This window comes from Zalophus californianus, chromosome 5 (genome assembly GCF_009762305.2).
Source record: "Zalophus californianus isolate mZalCal1 chromosome 5, mZalCal1.pri.v2, whole genome shotgun sequence".
Lineage (NCBI taxonomy): Eukaryota > Metazoa > Chordata > Mammalia > Carnivora > Otariidae > Zalophus > Zalophus californianus.
Genome location: NC_045599.1, coordinates 50,525,629 through 50,545,990, shown reverse-complemented (window position 1 = coordinate 50,545,990; position 20,362 = coordinate 50,525,629). Strand labels below are relative to the sequence as shown.

At 40.5% G+C, this 20,362-nt stretch overlaps 1 protein-coding gene across 1 annotated transcript in view; it reads right to left on the bottom strand.

Annotated features, from left to right (window-relative positions):
• MAST4 (microtubule associated serine/threonine kinase family member 4) overlaps positions 1–20,362 on the bottom strand; it is a 575,892-nt gene that overhangs the window by 386,427 nt on the left and 169,103 nt on the right. Inside the window, exon 2 of the mRNA XM_027604891.2 lies at positions 6,162–6,315. Within this exon, the coding sequence (XP_027460692.2) occupies positions 6,162–6,315 (154 nt within the window). The remainder of the gene's footprint in view (positions 1–6,161; positions 6,316–20,362) is intronic.

Below are 20,362 nucleotides of genomic sequence, written 5' to 3'. Positions count from 1 at the left end.
TATGACTTCCTTCTCTACTCCACATCCATATAACCCTCCTGACACTACCCAGGGGTCTCATAATGCACTGACACAAGTGAAGTGACCAAATCTATTAAACTACCTACTTTTTATTAAGCAAATTTATTGAAAACAGCAATATGGAAAGGAGACATTTAAACATGAAACTTCTTACTCTCAAGATACATGTAGATTCACATGTAGTAACAAGAAACAATACACAGAGATCCCAGTTACGTTCTACCCAGTCTTCCTCAATGGTAACACCTTGCGAGACTATAGTATACCATAACCATCAGTAGAATGACACCAACACAGTCAAGATCTAGAACATGCCCATCACCAGAGCCTCCCTCATGTCACCCATTTATAGTCACATTTACTTCCCTCCCACCTTAAGCCCTGGCAACCACTCCCCAGTTCTGGACTTCTACAACTGTGTCATTTCAAGAATGGCATATACAAATGGAATTAAACAGCATGCTTTTTTATACAGTCTAATTCCCAGGCTGTCAGCCCCATCAACAGTTCGTTCCTTTTTATTGCTGAATAGTATTCCATGATACAGATGTATCTAGACTACCAGTTTTTGCATCCTTTTGCTCCTCCTTCCTCCTATTTCAAGGGAGGAAGTGTCCCTTCTCCTATAAAAAAGCCACCCTTCTTACATGTGCTGCAGATACATTGCTGGGTTCCTCCCAAAGCACTTCCCTTTGACTATCATCTTTCTTCAGCACACCAGCACCTGACAAACACGCTCACATGGACCCATACTAAGATGTCTCCTTCTGACCCCATACCCTTCCAGTTCCTACCCATGTCTCTAGTCCCCCTCCCAGCACGACTTCTCAAAAGAGCCACCTACACTCAGCTATCAACCAATTAGCTACCTCTCATCTCTTAACTACCGTTTGCTCTTAACCTACTCCATTCTAGCTTCTTTCCACTCCTCCCTACTCTCCCCAAGGCAACCAGTGACCTATTGTTGAATCCAAAGACAATTTCTTATCATCATTTTCCTCTCTGAGATGGAGCTAATCCTTTCCTTCCCAAAATACAATTCTCTCCCTTTCTGTGATTCCACAGTCCTATCTAACATACCCAGTTAGCAAGTCTCACAGGTATTCAAACTTAACATACTGAAAACTGAATTTATCCCATTTTCTTTATTAAAACCTACTTCTCTCTCAGGCCAAGCACCATGTTGTCACTGCCTCTTGTGTAGTTGTATACAGAGGCAAGGACCATTCTCGTGCCCCCCCCACAGCGGCACCAGACTGACATTTGGCTGTGACCATGTGACAGAATCTTGACAGAAAGAATGTGAATAAACAAGAATGTGTCTCTTCCAGGCTGGGACTTTTAAGAAGTTGGAAAGCTTTCGCCTCTGTTTTTCCACTTCTCTCAGCTGGAAGCTCAGCGTCTTATGGCCGTACGGAAGAATAATACCAGGAAATGGAAGGAGCGTGGGTCCCTGACTCACCATGAGGAAGACAGCTGCCTGCTAACCAGCAACACGTACATGAACAAGAAATAAATGAGTATTGTGCTAAGCCATTGATACGTTCTGGTTTGCTTGTTATAGCATCCTAACAAACACCACTTTGTCTAGACATTCTTTTGATGGAATTATGAAAATAAAGAAATCTAGGGCATCAAGGAGAAGATTTAGGAGTATTTACTAAATATCAAGGCTTTCCAGAAAAAAGTCTTATTTCATGTAAATTCACTTTAATCTCAATTCTTTGTCTCACCCACTAAGCTAAGGAGGCATCTAGGATGAGAAACCCGTTAAGCTCTACACAGCACTGAAACACAAAGGCCTCTAGGTTAATTTTAAAGGAAAAAAATGTTGTCTAGGATTGTGCTGTTTTTCCCTTTCCCTCTTGAAGTAAAATCCCTCTGAAATGCTTTTAAAATTTTTTCAGGTATCATTCCAAACTGATTTCCATAGTTCAAGAAAGAAAAATGTCTCAATATTTCCCCCAAAATAGAACACCAGATCCTAACTGTGTTAGAAATTCTGGTTTATACTATCTACAAAGTTGGTTTATTATTATTAGAAGCAACTTGCAAACATATATAGAATCCTCTTTGTTTTACATTCCAAACAAGCCACGATGTTTTGAAAAACACAACTTTCTTCATAAGGAAAAGGATCATGACTCTTAGGGCTGCAACATACATCCCAGTTGTGAAATTCAGGACCAGGATTCAGGGCATTCCTTTGCCTATCAAGAAGCCAGCACTCAAGATCCTGAGGTTCTCTCCTGCACTGTGCAGCTTCCTTGCTGTGAACTGTCAGGCACCTTATCAAATATTTATGCCTTGAATTAGGGGTCTGTAAAACGATTAGAATAATGCTCCTCTTACTCATTAGGGGGCTCCACAGCTCAGTGTTTACTGGATGTTTCTGGGTGCCTATTTAGCAAGTTGCAGGCCATGAAGAGAGAAAATACCATTCGCCTCCAAAAAGAAAAAAAAAAGTTGTTTTTCTTTTTTCAGGCAAAGTTGGACATAGTAAGCTCTGGTTTTGTTGTTTAAACGCTAGCCCTGTAAAAAAGGTACTGATGGTTTTTTCCTTTAATCTAATACCTTTAAGTAATCCCAAATTTTAGTTAGGGAAGAAAATGTCAAAAGTTCAACTATGGCTATCAGTGCATGATGGAGGTAAGGGCTCCTCACTTTTTTTTCCCCTTCATTTTCTAATTTGTCTACATTAAACAGACATCACTGTTATAATTAAAAAATAGGCACACGCAAATATTCTTATTGTAAAGAACTGTTTATACTACAGAGGCCAATTATGACAAATGGAGTTATTGGTCCCAATTCTTTGCTCCCCTGCAGCATTGTACATCTGCACCTTTGCCAAGGTATCACGTGGGTAGAACATGCTTCCGGACCTTGACTCTGGGCTTTATAATATGACTTGCTCTGGCCAATAGAAAATTCGCAGACATAATGCCCACAGAAGCTTGAAACGTGCCTGAGCTGATGGACATGCACTCTCATGCCATGGATTAATTGCATGGTTTTAATTCACTTTTGTAATTAAGGGACAAGGATCACCAACAGAGAGAGTCAGCCCTGGATTCCAAAGGAGCATAAACTTTCCCACCTAGGAGTCACTCCAATTAAGCCTGTCAGAGTTTACTAAGTACCTTCTGTGTTAGGAACAGTGCAGTTTTCTGGAGCCACAACACTCAGGGTTAAGTCTTGGCTCTGTTATTTGTGAACACCATGATCTTGTGCCATTTATTCAAACTATCTGTTCCTCAGAGTTTTCATCTGTAAAATGGGCATAAGACTGCCTCCCTCACAAGTGGATAAATATGTTTAAGAACTAAGTAAGTCAATAAATGTAATTCCCTGCAAACAGTGCATGCCACACAGTAAGCTCTTAAAAGTTAGCTATCATTATTATTAGTGATAAGAAGATGAAAACATCACAGATCTTCCTCTCAAAAAGCTGAGTTTAATTAAACTTATCAAAGATAATTGGGTGGCAAAAGTTTCAAGCTACAAGCCTTCACAAAAAAAAAAAAAAAAAAAAAAAAAGAAAATTGTTTTAAAGAAAGCAGTAGAGGGCGCCTGGGTGGCTCAGATGGTTAAGCGTCTGCCTTCGGCTCAGGTCATGATCCCAGAGTGCTGGGATCAAGTCCCACATCGGGCTCCCTGCTCCTTGGGAGCCTGCTTCTCCCTCTGCCTCTCTCTCTCTCTCTCTCTCTCATGAATAAATAAATAAAATCTTTAAAAAAAAAAAAAAAGAAAGCAGTAGAAAATTGCCAAAGTAAAGACTTTTAGATTAAAACAGGACTAAGCAAGAGGAAGATGGCTGGTCTTTACCATACAAAATCTATCAGGCACAGACTTCTGATGGCAAAACCACTTTGACTTAATTAAGTTCAGCAACAAGTTATGTTCCAAGGTAAGATCACATGTGATTATTCATAGCTGCCTATAAACTATGTTTCTTAAAGATCAGAAATGAGATTTTCTTTCTGCTCCAAGTGGCCGCTAGCACACTGCCTGACACAAAGTAGAAACTCAGTGGATAAGGTACCCAAACTGATGTTCAGAAGCCCAAGTTTTCCATCACCTGCAATTCAATTCATGCTGCACATAATACTAATAGCCATCCATCAGTGGCTAAGTGCTTTGCATAAATTCTTCCATTAAATCCTCAGCTAAGCTATTTAGAGGACTAATTAGAGCATTTTCTTCATATTCCAACAAAACTTACAAGCAACTGTTTTTAAAACCAGACTGATGTTCGTGAGATTCTTTTAAGCTCTCTCTCTCTCCTAAGGGCTAATAAACATTTTTTTAAATTATCTGACCTAACATTTAACTATCTAAATTAACTGTATAGCACACCAAATTTTGTAAGAGTAGAAATGCCAGAGCTATTGAGATTATGAAATGGGAATCAACTGCAGATTTTCTTTTTTTAAAGCTGTAAGCCAAATGTCATGATATCTGCATCAACACCTATACCCCTACATTGTTTTAAAGCTTTAAGTCAACTCCTCCAGCAAAAATTGGAGAGTCCCATTATTGCCCACGGCCCCTCCTTTTGGTTAAAATAGTTTAACCAAAGTAAGTAAATTTCCTAAGTGAAATTAGTAAGCAAAGGGATGAGTATTCTAACCATTAATATTTAATTCCCCCCACCTACAAAATAAAGGTTGGACTATCTAATTTTTAGGATCTCCCTGAAAAAAGCAAATAGTCTGAATCTATACAAGGAAAGCAAAGAAAAATTCCCTAACAAGCATTAAAAGAATACCAGTAAAACTCAGGCATGAACATTTACTTAAACTTAGTGAAGTACAGCAGGTTTCTTTGTGTTTTTTTGTTTTGTTTTGTTTAGTTTTTGATGAATTTCTTCCCTTTGGCCTGAGGTCAGTTTCACCCTGCATTCCAGCAGTATGCCACAATGGGGCAAATGTTCTAGACTCTACTGAGCCTACTGTCAGAATCATTTCTGTTCCCAGAAATTTCATCTCCAGGAAGTCAAAATCCATAATTCTCCAAAAAATGTGAGTAACTCAACTTATTTTTCAGACCACTTAAGAACTGGCACAGTAGAGCGTCACGTACAGAGAAAACTCTGCTTTGGGGTTTAAAAAAGAGTTTCTCCAAAGACATTTATATTTAGAGGGAAAAAGCACTCAGAATGAAATAGAAATTGAACCTCCAGTGACTTAAAGTCACATAACATGAAAATTTATACAGTGAGTTATTAAAAAATGCTTAAAATTATCTTAAGTTGGCTATCTTTCAAGTCACCACAAGTGATTTGTGGGTTCTCTGTATTTGAAAAGTTTTTAAATTAATTTTTACAAAATGATGAAAGAGCGTGAAAGGAAAAAAAGGATGAAAGATTTGAAGAGATACTTCACAGAAGATAAATGCCCAAAAAGCACACGCAAAGATGTTCAACATCATTTAGTCGTCAAGAAAATACAAATTAAATCCACAATGTGATAGGACTATCCATCCATTAAAATGGCTAAAATTAAAAAGGCTGGCAATACCACAAGTTGGCAACGATGCAGAGCAATCAGATCACTCATCTGTTGCTGGTGGGAATGTAAAGACGGTACAATTTTGGAAACAGTTTGGCAGTTTCTTATCAAGTTCAATATACGCTACTGATACATGCACCAACATAGATGAATCTTAAAAACATACTGAGCGAAAGACGCCAGCCACAAAAGAACATGTACTGATTCCATTCATGTTAAATTTTTAAGATAAACCTAAGCTGTGTGACAAAAGCAGATCTCTGGTTGCCTGGGGCCAAGAAAGGAGGAGAGGGGTGAGAATGATGAGATCGGGCCGAAGAACCATTCGGTATCTCGACTGTGGTGGTGGCTATGCGGCAGTATACATTTGCCAAAATCCATACACATGGACACTTAGCATGGGTCCATTTTACTGTACATAAATTTTATTTCAGTAAGAAACTTCATTTGTAAAATCCTCAATTTTACTGCCCTCTGGATTAGATCCACTTTCACCAAGCAGTCTGCAGAGGGGCAGGCCCATTCGGAAGCAGGCAGGTTTTCACACGTGGGACTCGGGCACCTGTCAGGACCCGCTGGTGGGTCCATGAGGTTCCTCCTCTGCTAGGTCTGTCACTCAGGACTCACCTGTCAGAGCCCCTCCCAGGCTGCCCCGCCGCAGCTCTCGACCATCCTCACTCAGCTGTCTTTTAAACCTCAGCGACTTTGCAGGGCCAGAAGTCACATCTGGGTTGCTGCACTTCCGAAACGGCATGGGTGGCGGGGAGAGTATGTGGTCAAGCTGCAGAGAGAAAGAAGGGATGTCACTCACTGAGGACACTGTCAACACAGCCAGCATGCAACGCCAACTCCTGGGCTCCTCTTCTCTTATCCTTCTCTAAATCCCTCCCGCTGAAGCCTGCTGCTCATTTGGTTACTTTAGACAATTCAGGGTTTTACTGTCATGTTCTGCATCTGAAAAACATTCTGGCTTACTGCAAAATCTCAATAGCAATGATTTTTAAGCTGTGGGTCACAATAAACTAGTGGGTCATGAAATCAAGTTTAGTAGACCTAAGCAGTATTTTTTTTAATACATTATAAGTTGTTAGAGTCCAATGAAGGAAGGAAAAGTACCATTTCATGAAATGTCTGATAAAGCTATGCTTGTACATGTGTCCTTAGTCACTGTGTCAAATATATGTCTTTCCATGGGTCATGATCCCTCTAAAAAATGAATAATATTGTTCTACAAAGAATCAATAGATCACTGCTTTAGCTGTCCACAAAAGAAAATCCACAAGCTGCTGGTGCTCACAAATATGCACAGGGAAGGGCAATTTCTAAGCACTGCAACCCTTAATGCAAATCAATACATCCCTGTATCACTTTATTGCTTTTTAAAAGAAAACCTGTCACAAGTACAGCATCCTTTCTTGATCAAAACTCTTCAGAGCATAGGGATAGAGGCTACATACCTCAATATCATAAAAGCCATCTATGAAAAACCTACAGCAAATATCATTCTCAATGGGGAAAAACTGAGAGCTTTCCCCCTGAGGTCAGGAACGCAGCAGGGATGTCCACTCTCACCACTGCTATTCAACATAGTATTAGAAGTCCTAGCCACAGCAATCAGACAACAAAAAGAAATCAAAGGCATCCAAATCGGAAAAGAAGAATTCAAACCCTCACTGTTTGCAGATGATATGATACTTTATGTGGAAAACCCAAAAGACTCCACCCCAAAACTACTAGAACTCATACAGGAATTCAGTAAAGTGGCAAGATATAAAATTAATGCACAGAAATCAGTGGCATTCCTATACACCAACAGCAAGACAGAAGAGAGACAAATCAAGGAGTCAATCCCATTTACAATTGCACCCAAAACCATTAGATACCTAGGAATAAATCTAACCAAAAAGGCAAAGGATCTGTACTCAGAAAACTATAAAATACTCATGAAAGAAATTGAGGAAGACACAAAGAAATGGAAAAACGTTCCATGCTCATGGATTGGAAGAACAAATATTGTGAAGATGTCAATGCTACCTAGAGCAATCTACACATTCAATGCAATCCCCATCAAAATACCATCCACCTTTTTCAAAGAAATGGAACAAATAATCCTAAAATTTGTATGGAACCAGAAGAGACCCCGAATAGACAGAGGAATCTTGAAAAAGCAAAGCAAAGCTGGCGGCATCACAATTCCGGACTTCCAGCTCTATTACAAAGCTGTCATCATCAAGACAGTATGGTACTGGCACAAAAACAGACACATAGATCCATGGAACAGAATCGAGAGCCCAGAAATGGACCCTCAACTCTAGGGTCAACTAATCTTTGACAAAACAGGAAAGAATGTCCAATGGAAAAAAGACAGTCTCTTCAACAAATGGTGTTGGGGAAATTGGACAGCCACATGCAGAAGAATGAAACTGGACCATTTCCTTACACCACACACAAAAATAGACTCCAAATGGTTGAAAGACCCAAACGTGAGACAGGAGTCCATCAAAATCTTAAAGGAGAACACAGGCAGCAACCTCTTCGACCTCAGCCGCAGCAACTTCTTCCTAGAAACATCGCCAAAGGCAAGGGAAGCCAGGGCAAAAATGAACTATTGGGATTTCATCAAGATAAAAAGCTTTTGCACAGCAAAAGGAACAGTCAACAAAACCAAAAGACAACCGACAGAATGGGAGAAGATATTTGCAAATGACCTTTCAGATAAAGGGCTAGTATCCAAAATCTATAAAGAACTTACCAAACTCAACACCCAAAGAACAAATGATCCAATCAAGAAATGGGCAGAAGACATGAACAGACATTTTTCCAAAGAAGACATCCAAATGGCCAACAGACACATGAAAAAGTGCTCAACATCGCTTGGCATCAAGGAAATCCAAATCAAAACCTCCATGAGATACCACCTCACACCCATCAGAATGGCTAAAATGAACAAGTCAGGAAACGACAGATGTTGGTGGGGATGCGGAGAAAGGGGAACCCTCCTACACTGTTGGTGGGAATGCAAGCTGGTGCAACCACTCTGGAAAACAGTATGGAGGTTCCTCAAAAAGTTGAAAATAGAGCTACTGTGTGATCCAGCAATTGCACTACTGGGTATTTACCACAAAGATACAAATGTAGGGATCCGAAGGGGTACGTGCACCCCGATGTTTATAGCAGCAATGTCCACAATAGCCAAACTGTGGAAAGAGCCAAGATGTCCATCGACAGATGAATGGATAAAGAAGATGTGGTATATATATACATACATATATATATATACACATATATACAATGGAATATTATGCAGCCATCAAAAGGAATGAGATCTTGCCATTTGCAACGACGTGGATGGAACTGGAGGGTGTTATGCTGAGTGAAATAAGTCAATCAGAGAAAGACATGTATCATATGACCTCACTGATATGAGGAATTCTTAATCTCAGGAAACAAACTGAGGGTTGCTGGAGTGGGGGTGGGGTGGGAGGGATGGGGTGGCTGGGTGATGGACATTGGGGAGGGTATGTGCTATGGTGAGCGCTGTGAATTGTGCAAGACTGTTGAATCACAGATCCGTACCTCTGAAACAAATAATGCAATATATGTTAAGAAAAAAAAAAAAAAAAGAAGAAAATAACAGGAGGGGAAGATGAAGGGGGGGGAAATTGGAGGGGGAGACGAACCATGAGAGACAATGGACCCTGAAAAACAAACTGAGGGTTCTAGAGGGGAAGGGGGTGGGGGGATGGATTAGCCTGGTGATGGGTATTAAAGAGGGCACATTCTGCGTGGAGCACTGGATGTTATGCACAAACAATGAATCATAGAACACTACATCAAAAACTAATGATGTAATGTATGGTGATTAACATAACAATAAAAATTTTAAAGGAAAAAAAAAGAAAAGAAAACCTGTCACAAGAATCAGAGAAACTAAAACCACTTCAAGCAACAGCTTTCTACAAAGGAATCCCTTGTGTCGCAACACTTATTTCAATATCTGTCCTCCTTGCCTAAGAAAACCTTTCATACTTGAATAGGGCCACATCTTCTAAAATGTTCACCTTCAAAGTATAGATGCATATATATGTGTCTACATGGTTATTGAGGACAAAAATATTCATATGCACATATCTATATCCAGACAGTTATTAAGAAAAAAAAAGAAGTACAAAAGGTATTCATGGAAATCCCAAATGCTACACACACACACACACACACACACACACACACATACTTTGTAGAAATTTAAATTCAGACAAGACTTCAGTAGCTCTGCTCAAATCTGGGCATTTTGAAGGATGCTTCACTGAGACTTGTTTTGTTTTGCTGGGCAGAGAGAAGGATATCTGGTTATACCTGTCAGCATTTTTTCAGATTAAGACGATCAAGGATATATTTTATAGGAAAATGAAATTTAGGGGCAAAATCATCCATTTGTTTGTTTTTGTACTGAAGCATATTCAAAATCACGGCACAAAAAGAAACTTAACCTTGCCTGTGAACAACTCCTCCCAAGTGCACGGAGATGGAACAGACCTCATTGGCTCACGTATCCCAAGATGTCAACTCTCCCCCAAGCTCACTGTATTCATTAGTAACACTGAATAGCTGGATTTCAAGCACTTGTCAGTAAGTACCACCTCCATTTCATTGCCCATCAGTATTCACTGCCACTTAGTATTCTTGTGAGAGGTCCCCCAAAAACTGGTAGGGCATCCCCTCTGGGATCAAGCCAGATCAGTAGGGAAAAGGGATTCCAGACTGCACTCTTGGAAGCTATTTGTTGAGTCCATGGTTCATTACAACAGTGTCCTATTTAGGAGGACCTCCAAGAAGGAACTGTATCTAGACCCTTTGGCCTTAAACCTTATGGACACCAAACTGGAGCCAGGGAACACTGGTCAGTGACACATCAGCTTCTGGAAAATGCAATCGGTCGTCCAAATGTAGTCTGATCATTACACAATGTAGAGGATATTTTGCTTCCTTCTTGGCTCCATTTTAGGCCTTTACCCCAGTTTTTTTTTCTTTTTCCCCTGACAATTTTTTAAATATTTTTCATTTTTAAAGTAGGCTGCACACCAACGTGGGGCTCAAACTCACAATCCTGAGATCAAGAGTTGCATGCTCTATCGACTGAGCCAGCCAGGCGCCCCTCCTGCCAATTTTTTTTTTAATTGAAAAATTTCAGAATAAAATTTGCAATGACAAAAAAAGTTTTAAGGACAGTACAATGAGCTCCCTTATTCTCATTACCCCTGGTGAATAGTTAACCTTTTGCCATACTGCTTTTTCTCTCTCTTTTTCTCTCTCTTTTCCTCCCACCCCCACACAGTGGAGAGTTCCTTGCAGACATTATGGGTCTTCCCCCCTCTCAAAATTTCAGCAGGACTTTGCTAAGAACAAGGACATTCTCTTCAATTCTCCTACCATATATTATATGTAACCTTTTAAGATCTCTCAAATCTTTTGTTACCAACTTAAATTATAAATAGTAGCAAAAAAGATCAAATAAGATTGTATCATGTAGACTTAATATTTAGAAATATGTTCTTTTGCATTAAAAGGAAAACTTTCAGCCACAAGGTGGCAATGTACCACAGACATTCAACAACCCTCATAGCTCGCTACTGGGTCCTCTAAATGCACCAAGAACCCCTCAGAGTATCTGAGCGATTTCAACTCCATTCCACTCAGTTATCTTCTCCTAATTACTAGTGGCAGCTGCATCAAACACAAATATTTATTGTTTAAGGTTCATCAATTTCTGCTACTTATTTTTCACCTGAAGTTAAATTTTTCAGCTTGCAGAATTACAATTACTCTCTCTGGGGAGGATTGTTATATCACAAATTAACAGAGGGTACAAAAAATAAGCAGAGGAAAGATAATTCCTAGATAAGAATTATGTGATTTCCTTACCTATTTCCAACAAAGCCCTCCAAGACAGAACAAATGCACAGGAAGGAGAAGGAAATCAAGGAGAAAGTGTAAGAAAACAAAAAAAGAAAATACATTTCATCACATACAGAGCCACAAGCTCTTAGTCCATAAGCCAGCATTTTTAATCAGAATCATAACTCCAAGAGGGGAGAGTATTATTTTAAATCTGGGAAAATGGAGTCAGTGAACTGTGAGGGCTGTAAATGTTTCAAACTCAATAGAACCAGAAAAACCTGTAAGCATAGGGCCATGTTCCAGGATCCCATTTCCTTCTTCACATCAAATCACAGTCCCAACAGGCTCTCTCTAAACAGATCATTTTTCCAAATTTGCTGGGTTGTCAGTGGCTCTACTTTTCTTTCTACAATTAGTCAAATCTTCTCAAAATGGTCCACTGCAGCCCTGCAATTTATTCTTCATTTTTTGTCCTGATTCAAACACTCACGCTCCATTTACAAACATTTCAGCACACCCTAGAGCTTATGGTAGACATCAAACCTATCACTTTGGAGAATGCCCTTTAAATGATTCCAGTTTAATGTTTGCCAACTTTTCCAAACTCCCCAAGTCTTCATACTACAAGAAGCTCAATTAATGACAGAGCTTGTCTCGAAACTTCCAGTGATGTTTAAGGGCATCTAAGCCTGAACTTGGCACCCTTGCTTCACACACTTCAAATTTTCCTCACTAAACAGACCATGAACTGCTGGAAAGCCAGCCCTACTGCCCTGTCACATATTTACCTCACCCGCTGCTAGCCACAAAGTAGCCCTGATCGACACACATTCTCCAGAGATGCATCCTCACTTCATTCACCAATAGCAAATACCGATTCGTGGTACACTCCGTTTGCTCCAAATTTCCTAGGTCGGTTTTCTTAACCTCCTTGTAGTTCCAAGTGCCACAGAATTTTGAAATCAGACCAATAGGGAGCAAGCATTCCACTTACATGCAAACAATTGCTGTTGCTGGAGCAGTTTATCACAGCAAACACAGAAGCATCTTCAAGAACAAAAGGCGTACAGACACTCTAATACAACTCCTTAAAGTCTAAGGTGTATTTGGGGCAGCGTTTCCAAAATTCTCAGTCCTACAGAAAAGCTAATCACCAGAATTCCATGCCTGTGTTTTCTTTATTTAGCATATCCATCCTCTGCTGGATGTTTTCCAATGATCATGCTGAGAAAAACAGAAGAACCCACCATAATCACACTGTGGCTTCTTCCATCAGCAAAAAGTATAGGTAAAGGCAAATCACTGAGAAGTCTCCATCTTACTTTGAGTGTCTCTGCCATCCCCACCCCCACTATTTCCAAACATGGACCATGGGTTTCTTCTTCCATGGCTATAGCCCCCAGGAATAGTATCACCTCTTTCTAAAAGGGCACATCCTAATTTTCAAGGAACATTCAACTTGCACCTTTTGAACTAGCCATTTTCCCCAAATTCCCCTTCTAGACTTTCATGCTTGAGCCCACAAGTTCTCTAGTCTATAGTTTTTAAATAATCCCAATGATCATATGAGCACAGAGGTATTTTTCCATGTTCAGCAAATTGCGACTCCTTTCTCAAGCTACTCAAGTCGCAAACCTTACAGTTATTCTGAACTTGTTTTCACCCATATTCAGTCCACACATGCTCTAACTCAACCTCCAAAATACATATATCCAGAATCCAGTCACTTCCCCACTTCTACTGTTACTGCTCTTACCCCTGCCATCTGGGTCTCTCTCTTGGCATCCTTGCCTCAGCCCAGCAGCCAGTGACCCTTCTAAAACACAAGCCAGATGTTCCACAACCCCTGCTGGAGTTCCCCATGGCTTCCCTTCACCCGGAACAAAACCCAAAATCATGGCAATGCCCTACAGGTCCTACCACCTCTACCCACAAGTCTCTGATCCCGGCTACAACTACTCCACTCAATCCACCTTGGTGTGTTGCTAGCCCTCTGGTGCCCCAGGCATCCTGACACCCACCATGTTTACTTTGACCGCAACCTCTGTCTAGGACTCCCTCTGGGTATTGGCTACCACGCTCCCCTTCCCCATCACCCTCCACCCCCATCCTCCAGGTCCCTATTCAAATGTTACTCTTCCAGGGGCCCCCCTCCAACTGCCTGGTATAAACGGCATGCCCACCACTTCATTCCTTTATTTTTCTTCCTAGCATCTATCACCCCATGTTAGATCTTTTATATCGGTTTAGTGTCCTTCTTTACTAGATCCTAAGTTGCATGAAATTACACACTAGTCTGTTCCATTTGTCCACTGCTCTACATAAAAAGGCACCATGTAAATTTTGGTTAAAAGAACAAATGAATGGCAATCTCTGGTATTTAGTTTAAAATATAACAGCAAAATAAAGAACACATGCAATTAAGGGTTTTTATTGCTGGAAAAAGCTGAATAAAATAATATTAAATGTTACTCAAGGTGAAAATGCTCAACTGAGTATCGAGCATTTTGACAAATTTGAACTTTTCATGTATGAAAAAGACCCGAGGTTATAGCAAATGCCATCTTTTTAAATAATCTTTTCTACATACAAACTAATATGCTAATTTTTTAACAATGCTATCTCTGAAGGTGATTCCTAAATAAGGAATTATTCGGCCTCCTAACTAGATCCTAACTAGCATATTCAATTGTGTCTATCAATCCATGCCTTTCCCTGCACTCTTTTCTCTTTTCTGTAATTACTCGCTCATTCCCAAGGTGTGGCACATGCATTTTAAAGACCCATCCAGAATGCATGTGCCCTAAGGCCAAAGTTCATTAGTTCACCAGGACCATCAATGTCACATGCATACACAATGAGGCTCACCAGCAAAGCCTTTCTTATGTTAAAAAAAGAGAAAGAGACTGACTAGTAACATGGGGTTATGAAGACAATGTTCAGGTGTTCCGTTTCTTGGTATTAAATATTCTAACAAAATCATAGGTATGAAAATGAATAATTAAAAAATTGCATAGACTATGCCCGTAATCTTAATTAACTGCTCTACTGCTTCCATCCAGAAAGGAATCCAATGAGCAACCTGAAACGACTTTATTTCAAAATAGGATTTTATTTACTTTTAAACCAAAACCTATAAACATTTTAAAATTTGTTAGAATAGAGTTCCATCGTTAAGACAGTCATTACTGGATTCCTACTAATTTCGCGGTGGTTAGAAACGCCAACACTGGGGGACAGACCAAGATGGCGGAGGAGTAGGAGACCTGGATTCCGTCTGGTCTCAGGAATTCAGCTGAATAGGGATCAAACCATTCTGAACACCTACAAACTCAACAGGAGATCCAAGATAAGAAGAGTAACAACACTCTGAACAGAGAAGCGACCACTTTCTGGAAGGTAGGACGTGCGGAGAAGTGAATTCAAGGCGATATTCGGGAGGATAGACGGCGTGGGAGGGGGCCTCCGTGGGCCACTTCTGGCAAGTGATAGAGCCACGGAGCACAAAATCGGAACTTTTAGAAGTTGGCTCCACGGAGGGACTTCACTCCAGTGGCTAAGCGGGGGTTGGAACCCTCGCAGGACAGTGTGGTCTCAGGACCCTCGGGGTCAAGAAAGACCGGGGGTGCCTGAGTGTAGCAGAGCTCCCAGGTATCGGAGAGGGGAAGCCGGCTGCAGAGACGGAGCCGAGGCACGGGCTCTCAGCTCCAGGTTGCCATAAACTGTGATCCGCGGCCCAGTCGGGCCACTGCTCCTCCAGCAGGGAACCAACAAGCGGCAGAGCCGGGGAGACTCCCCTTCCGCCTCCTGGGAGGAGCGGTGCAGGAGCGCACCGCAGGGATCTGCTGGGTTTGGAGACTCCACACCAAGTCGGGCGCCAGAGATAGAAACGCTCGATCACAGGCCGGGTGAGCACGGAGTGCGGCCGGAGACCGGGGAGATGGGAGTGACTGCTTTTCTCTGGGGGCGCACTGAGGAGCGGGGCCCCGAGTTCTCAGCTCCTCCAGGCGGAGATTGGGACGCCACCATTTTCACCCTGGTCCTCCAAAGCTGTACCGAGAGCTTGCAGGGAACAAAAGCTCCTGAGAGCGAACCGGAGCAGCTTATGTAGCCCGGACTCACAAGGGCGGGGCAATTCTGCCTCCGGCAAAGACATTTGGGAACCACCGCAACAGGCCCCTCCCCCAGAAGATCAGCAGGAACAGCTAGCAAGCCAAGACCAAGTTTACCAATCAAGGAAAACAGGAGAACTCCAGCGCTAGGGGAATACTGCACATAGAATTCATGGCTTTTTTACCATAATTCATTAGTTTTTCAAAGTTAATTTTTTAACTTTTTTTTTGAATTTTTCTTTTTCCCTTTTTCAACTAACATCTTATCAATCCCTTTAAAAAAAATTTTTTTATTTTTCATTTTTAGAGTCATATTTTTATCCCTTCATAGTAGTTTCACTTATTTTTCGCATATATATATATATATATATATATATATATATATAAGTAGTTCTCTCTTTAAAATTTTGATATACAATTTCTTCTAACAGATCAAAATATAACCTAAATCACTAGTGTATGGCTTTGTTTTAGTCTCCTACCTGATCACATTCTCTCCCTCTTTTTTTCTTCTTTTTTCTTTTTTTTTTTAAATCTTCTTCCTTCTTTTTAAAAACAACTTCTTATCTTATCAATTCCTTTTATAAAATCTTTTATAATTTCCATCTTTACACTCACCTTCCATCCCTTCATTGTATCAACCCTTATTTTGTAAATATTTAAGTCTTTCTTCCTTTAAAATTTTAGCAGGCACTTTCTTCTAACAGACCAAAATACACCCAAAATCGAGTGTATGGCACGGATCTATGCACTAGCCTGATCATATTTGATCATATTCTGTTTTTTTGTTTAGTTTTGTTCTGTTTTTGTTTCTTTTTATCTTTTTCCTTCTCCTTTTCCTTTTTTTTTTTTCTCTTCTTCCTTTCCCTTTCCTGTCCCCTGGTTTCAGGTCCTTTCTGATTTGTATAGAGTATATTTGCTGGAGACGCTGTTAACCTGTTAGCATTCTGTTCTCTCATTCATCTGTTCGCCTCTGGACAAAATGACAAGACGAAAAAAATCACCTCAGCAAAAAGAACAAGAGGTAGTACCGTCTGCCAGGGACCTACTCAATACTGACATTAATATGATGTCGGACCTAGAGTTCAGAATCATGACTTTAAAGATAGTAGCTGGGCTTGAAAAAAGTGTGGAAGTTATTGGAGAAACCCTTTCCGGAGAAATAAAAGAACTAAAATCTAACCAAGTCGAAATCAAAAAGGCTATTAATAAGGTGCAATCAAAAATGGGGGCATTAACTCCTAGGATAAATGAGGCAGAAGAAGCATTCCTATACACCAACAACAAGACAGAAGAGAGACAAATCAAGGAGTCGATCCCATTTACAATTGCACCCAAAACCATTAGATACCTAGGAATAAATTTAACCAAAGAGGCAAAGGATCTCTACTCAGAAAACTATAAAACACTCAGGAAAGAAATTGAAGAAGACACAAAGAAATGGAAAAACGTTCCATGCTCATGGATTGGGAGAACCAACATAGTGAAGATATCAATGCTACCTACAATAATCTACACATTCAATGCAATCCCCATCAAAATACCATCCACCTTTTTCAAAGAAATGGAACAAATAATCCTAAAATTTGTATGGAACCAGAAGAGACCCCGAATAGACAGAGGAATCTTGAAAAAGAAAAGCAAAGCTGGCGGCATCACAATTCCGGACTTCCAGCTCTATTACAAAGCTGTCATCATCAAGACAGTATGGTACTGGCACAAAAACAGACACATAGATCCATGGAACAGAATCGAGAGCCCAGAAATGGACCCTCAACTCTAGGGTCAACTTATCTTTGACACAGCAGGAAAGAAAGTCCAATGGAAAAAAGACAGTCTCTTCAACAAATGGTGTTGGGAAAATTGGACAGCCACATGCAGAAGAATGAAACTGGACCATTTCCTTAGACCACACACAAAAATAGACTGCAAATGGTTGAAAGACCTAAACGTGAGACAGGAGTCCATCAAAATCCTAAAGGAGAACACAGGTAGCAACCTCTTCGACCTCAGCCACAGCAACTTCTTCCTAGACAGATCACCAAAGGCACGGGAAGCCAGGGCAAAAATGAACTATTGGGATTTCATCAGAAACAGTCCACAAAACCAAAAGACAACTGACAGAATGGGAGAAAATATTTGCAAATGACTTATCAGATAAAGGGCTAGTATCCAAAATCTATAAAGAACTTATCAAACTCAACACCCAAAGAACAAATGATCCAATTAAGAAATGGGCAGAAGACATGAACAGACATTTTTCCAAAGAAGACATCCAAATGGCCAACAGGCACATGAAAAAGTACTCAACATCGCTCGGCATCAGGGAAATCCAAATCAAAACCTCCATGAGATACCACCTCATACCCGTCAGAATGGCTACAATTAACAAGTCAGGAAACGACAGATGTTGGCAGGGATGCGGAGAAAGGGGAACCCTCCTACACTGTAGGTGGGAATGCAAGCTGGTGCAACCACTCTGGAAAACAGCATGGAGGTTCCTCAAACAGTTGAAATTAGAGCTACCATTCGATCCAGCAATTGCACTACTGGGTATTTACCACAAAGATACAAATGTAGGGATCCGAAGGGGTACGTGCACCCCAATGTTTATAGCAGCAATGTCCCCAATAGCCAAACTGTGGAAAGAGCCAAGATGTCCATCGAGAGATGAATGGATAAAGAAGATGTGGTATATATACAAAATGGAATATTATGCAGCCATCAAAAGGAATGAGATCTTGCCATTTGCAACGACGTGGATGGAACTGGAGGGTGTTATGCTTAGTGAAAGAAGTCAATCAGAGAAAGACATGTATCATATGACCTCACTGATATGAGGAATTCTTAATCTCAGGAAACAAACTGAGTGTTACTGGAGTGGTTGGGGGTGGGAGGGATGGGGTGGCTGGGTGACAGACATTGGGGAGGGTATGTGCTACGGTGAGCACTGTGAATTGTGCAAGACTGTTGAATCACAGATCTGTACTTCTGAAACAAATAACGCAACATATTTTAAGAAAAAAGAAAAAGAAGAAGATAACAGGAGAGGAAGAATGAAGGGGAGTGAGAGGAGGAGAGGAACCATGAGAGATGATGGACTCTGAAAAACAAACTGAGGGTTCTAGAGGAGAGGAGGGTAGGGGGATGAGTTAGCCTGGTGATGGGTATTAAAGAGGGCACATTCTGCATGGAGCACTGGGTGTTATGAACAAACAATGAATCATGGAACACTACATCAAAAACTAATGATGTAATATATGGTGATTAACATAACAATAAAATATTAAAAAACAGAAATAAATGAGGCAGAAGAAAGAATCAGCGATATAGAAGACCAAATGATAGAAAATAGAGGCTGAGAAAAAGAGAGATAACAACTACAGGATCACAAGGGCAGAATTCGAGAGATAAGCAATACGGTAAGACGAAACAACATTCGAATAATTGGAATCCCAGAAGAAGAAGAAGAGAGAGAGGGGCAGAAGGTATATTGGAGCAAATTATAGCAGAGAACTTCCCTAATGTGGGGAAGGAAACAGGCATCAAAATCCAGGAGGCACAGAACCCCTCTCAAAATCAATAAAAATAGGTCAACACCCCGACATCTAATAGTAAAACTTACGACTCTCAGAGACAAAGAGAATATCCTGAAAGCAGCTCGGCAGAAGAGATATGTAACTACAATGGTAGAAACATTAGATTGGCAACAGACCTATCCACAGAGACCTGGCAGGCCAGAAAGGACGGGCGTGATATCTTCAGAGCACTAAACGAGAAAAATATGCAGCCAAGAATACTATATCCAGCTAGGCTATCACTGAAATTAGAAGGGGAGATAAAAAGCTTCCAGGACAAACAAAAACTAAAGGAACTTGCAAACACAAGACCAGCCCTACAACAAATATTGAAAGAGGTCCTCTAAGCAAAAAGAGAGCCTAAAAGCAGCATAGATCAGAAAGGAACACAGACAATATACAGTCACAGTCACCTTACAGGCAATACAGTGGCACTAAATTCATACCTTTCAATAGTTACCCTGAATGTAAATGGACACAATGCCCCAATCAAAAGACACAGGCTATCAGATTGGATTAAAAAACAAGACCCATCGATATGCTGTCTGCAAGAGACTCATTTCAGACCCAAAGACACCCCCAGATTGAAAGTGAGGGGGTGGAAAACCATTTACCATGCTAATGGACACCAAAAGAAAGCTGGGGTGGCAATCCTTATATCAGACAAATTAGATTTTAAAACAAAGACTGTAATAAGAGATGAAGAAGGACACTATATCCTACTTAAAGGGTCTATCCAACAAGAAGATCTAACAATTGTAAATATCTATGCCCCTAACGTGGGAGCAGCCAATTATATAAGGCAATAAATAACAAAAGCAAAGAAACACATTGACAACAATACAATAATAGTGGGGGACTTTAACACCCCCCTCACTGAAATGGACAGATCATCTAAGCAAAACATCAACAAGGAAATAAAGACCTTAAATGACACATTGGACCAAATGGACTTCACAGATATATTCAGAACATTCCATCCCAAAGCAACGGAATACACATTCTTCTCTAGTGCCCATGGAACATTCTCCAGAATTGATCACATCCTAGGTCACAAATCAGGTCTCAACCGGTACCAAAAGATTGGGATTATTCCCTGCATATTTTCAGACCACAGTGCTTTGAACCTAGAACTCAATCGCAAGAGGAAAGTCGGAAAGAACTCAAATACATGGAGGCTAAAGAGCATCCTACTAAAGAATGAATGGGTCAACCGGGAAATTAAAAAGAAGAATTAAAA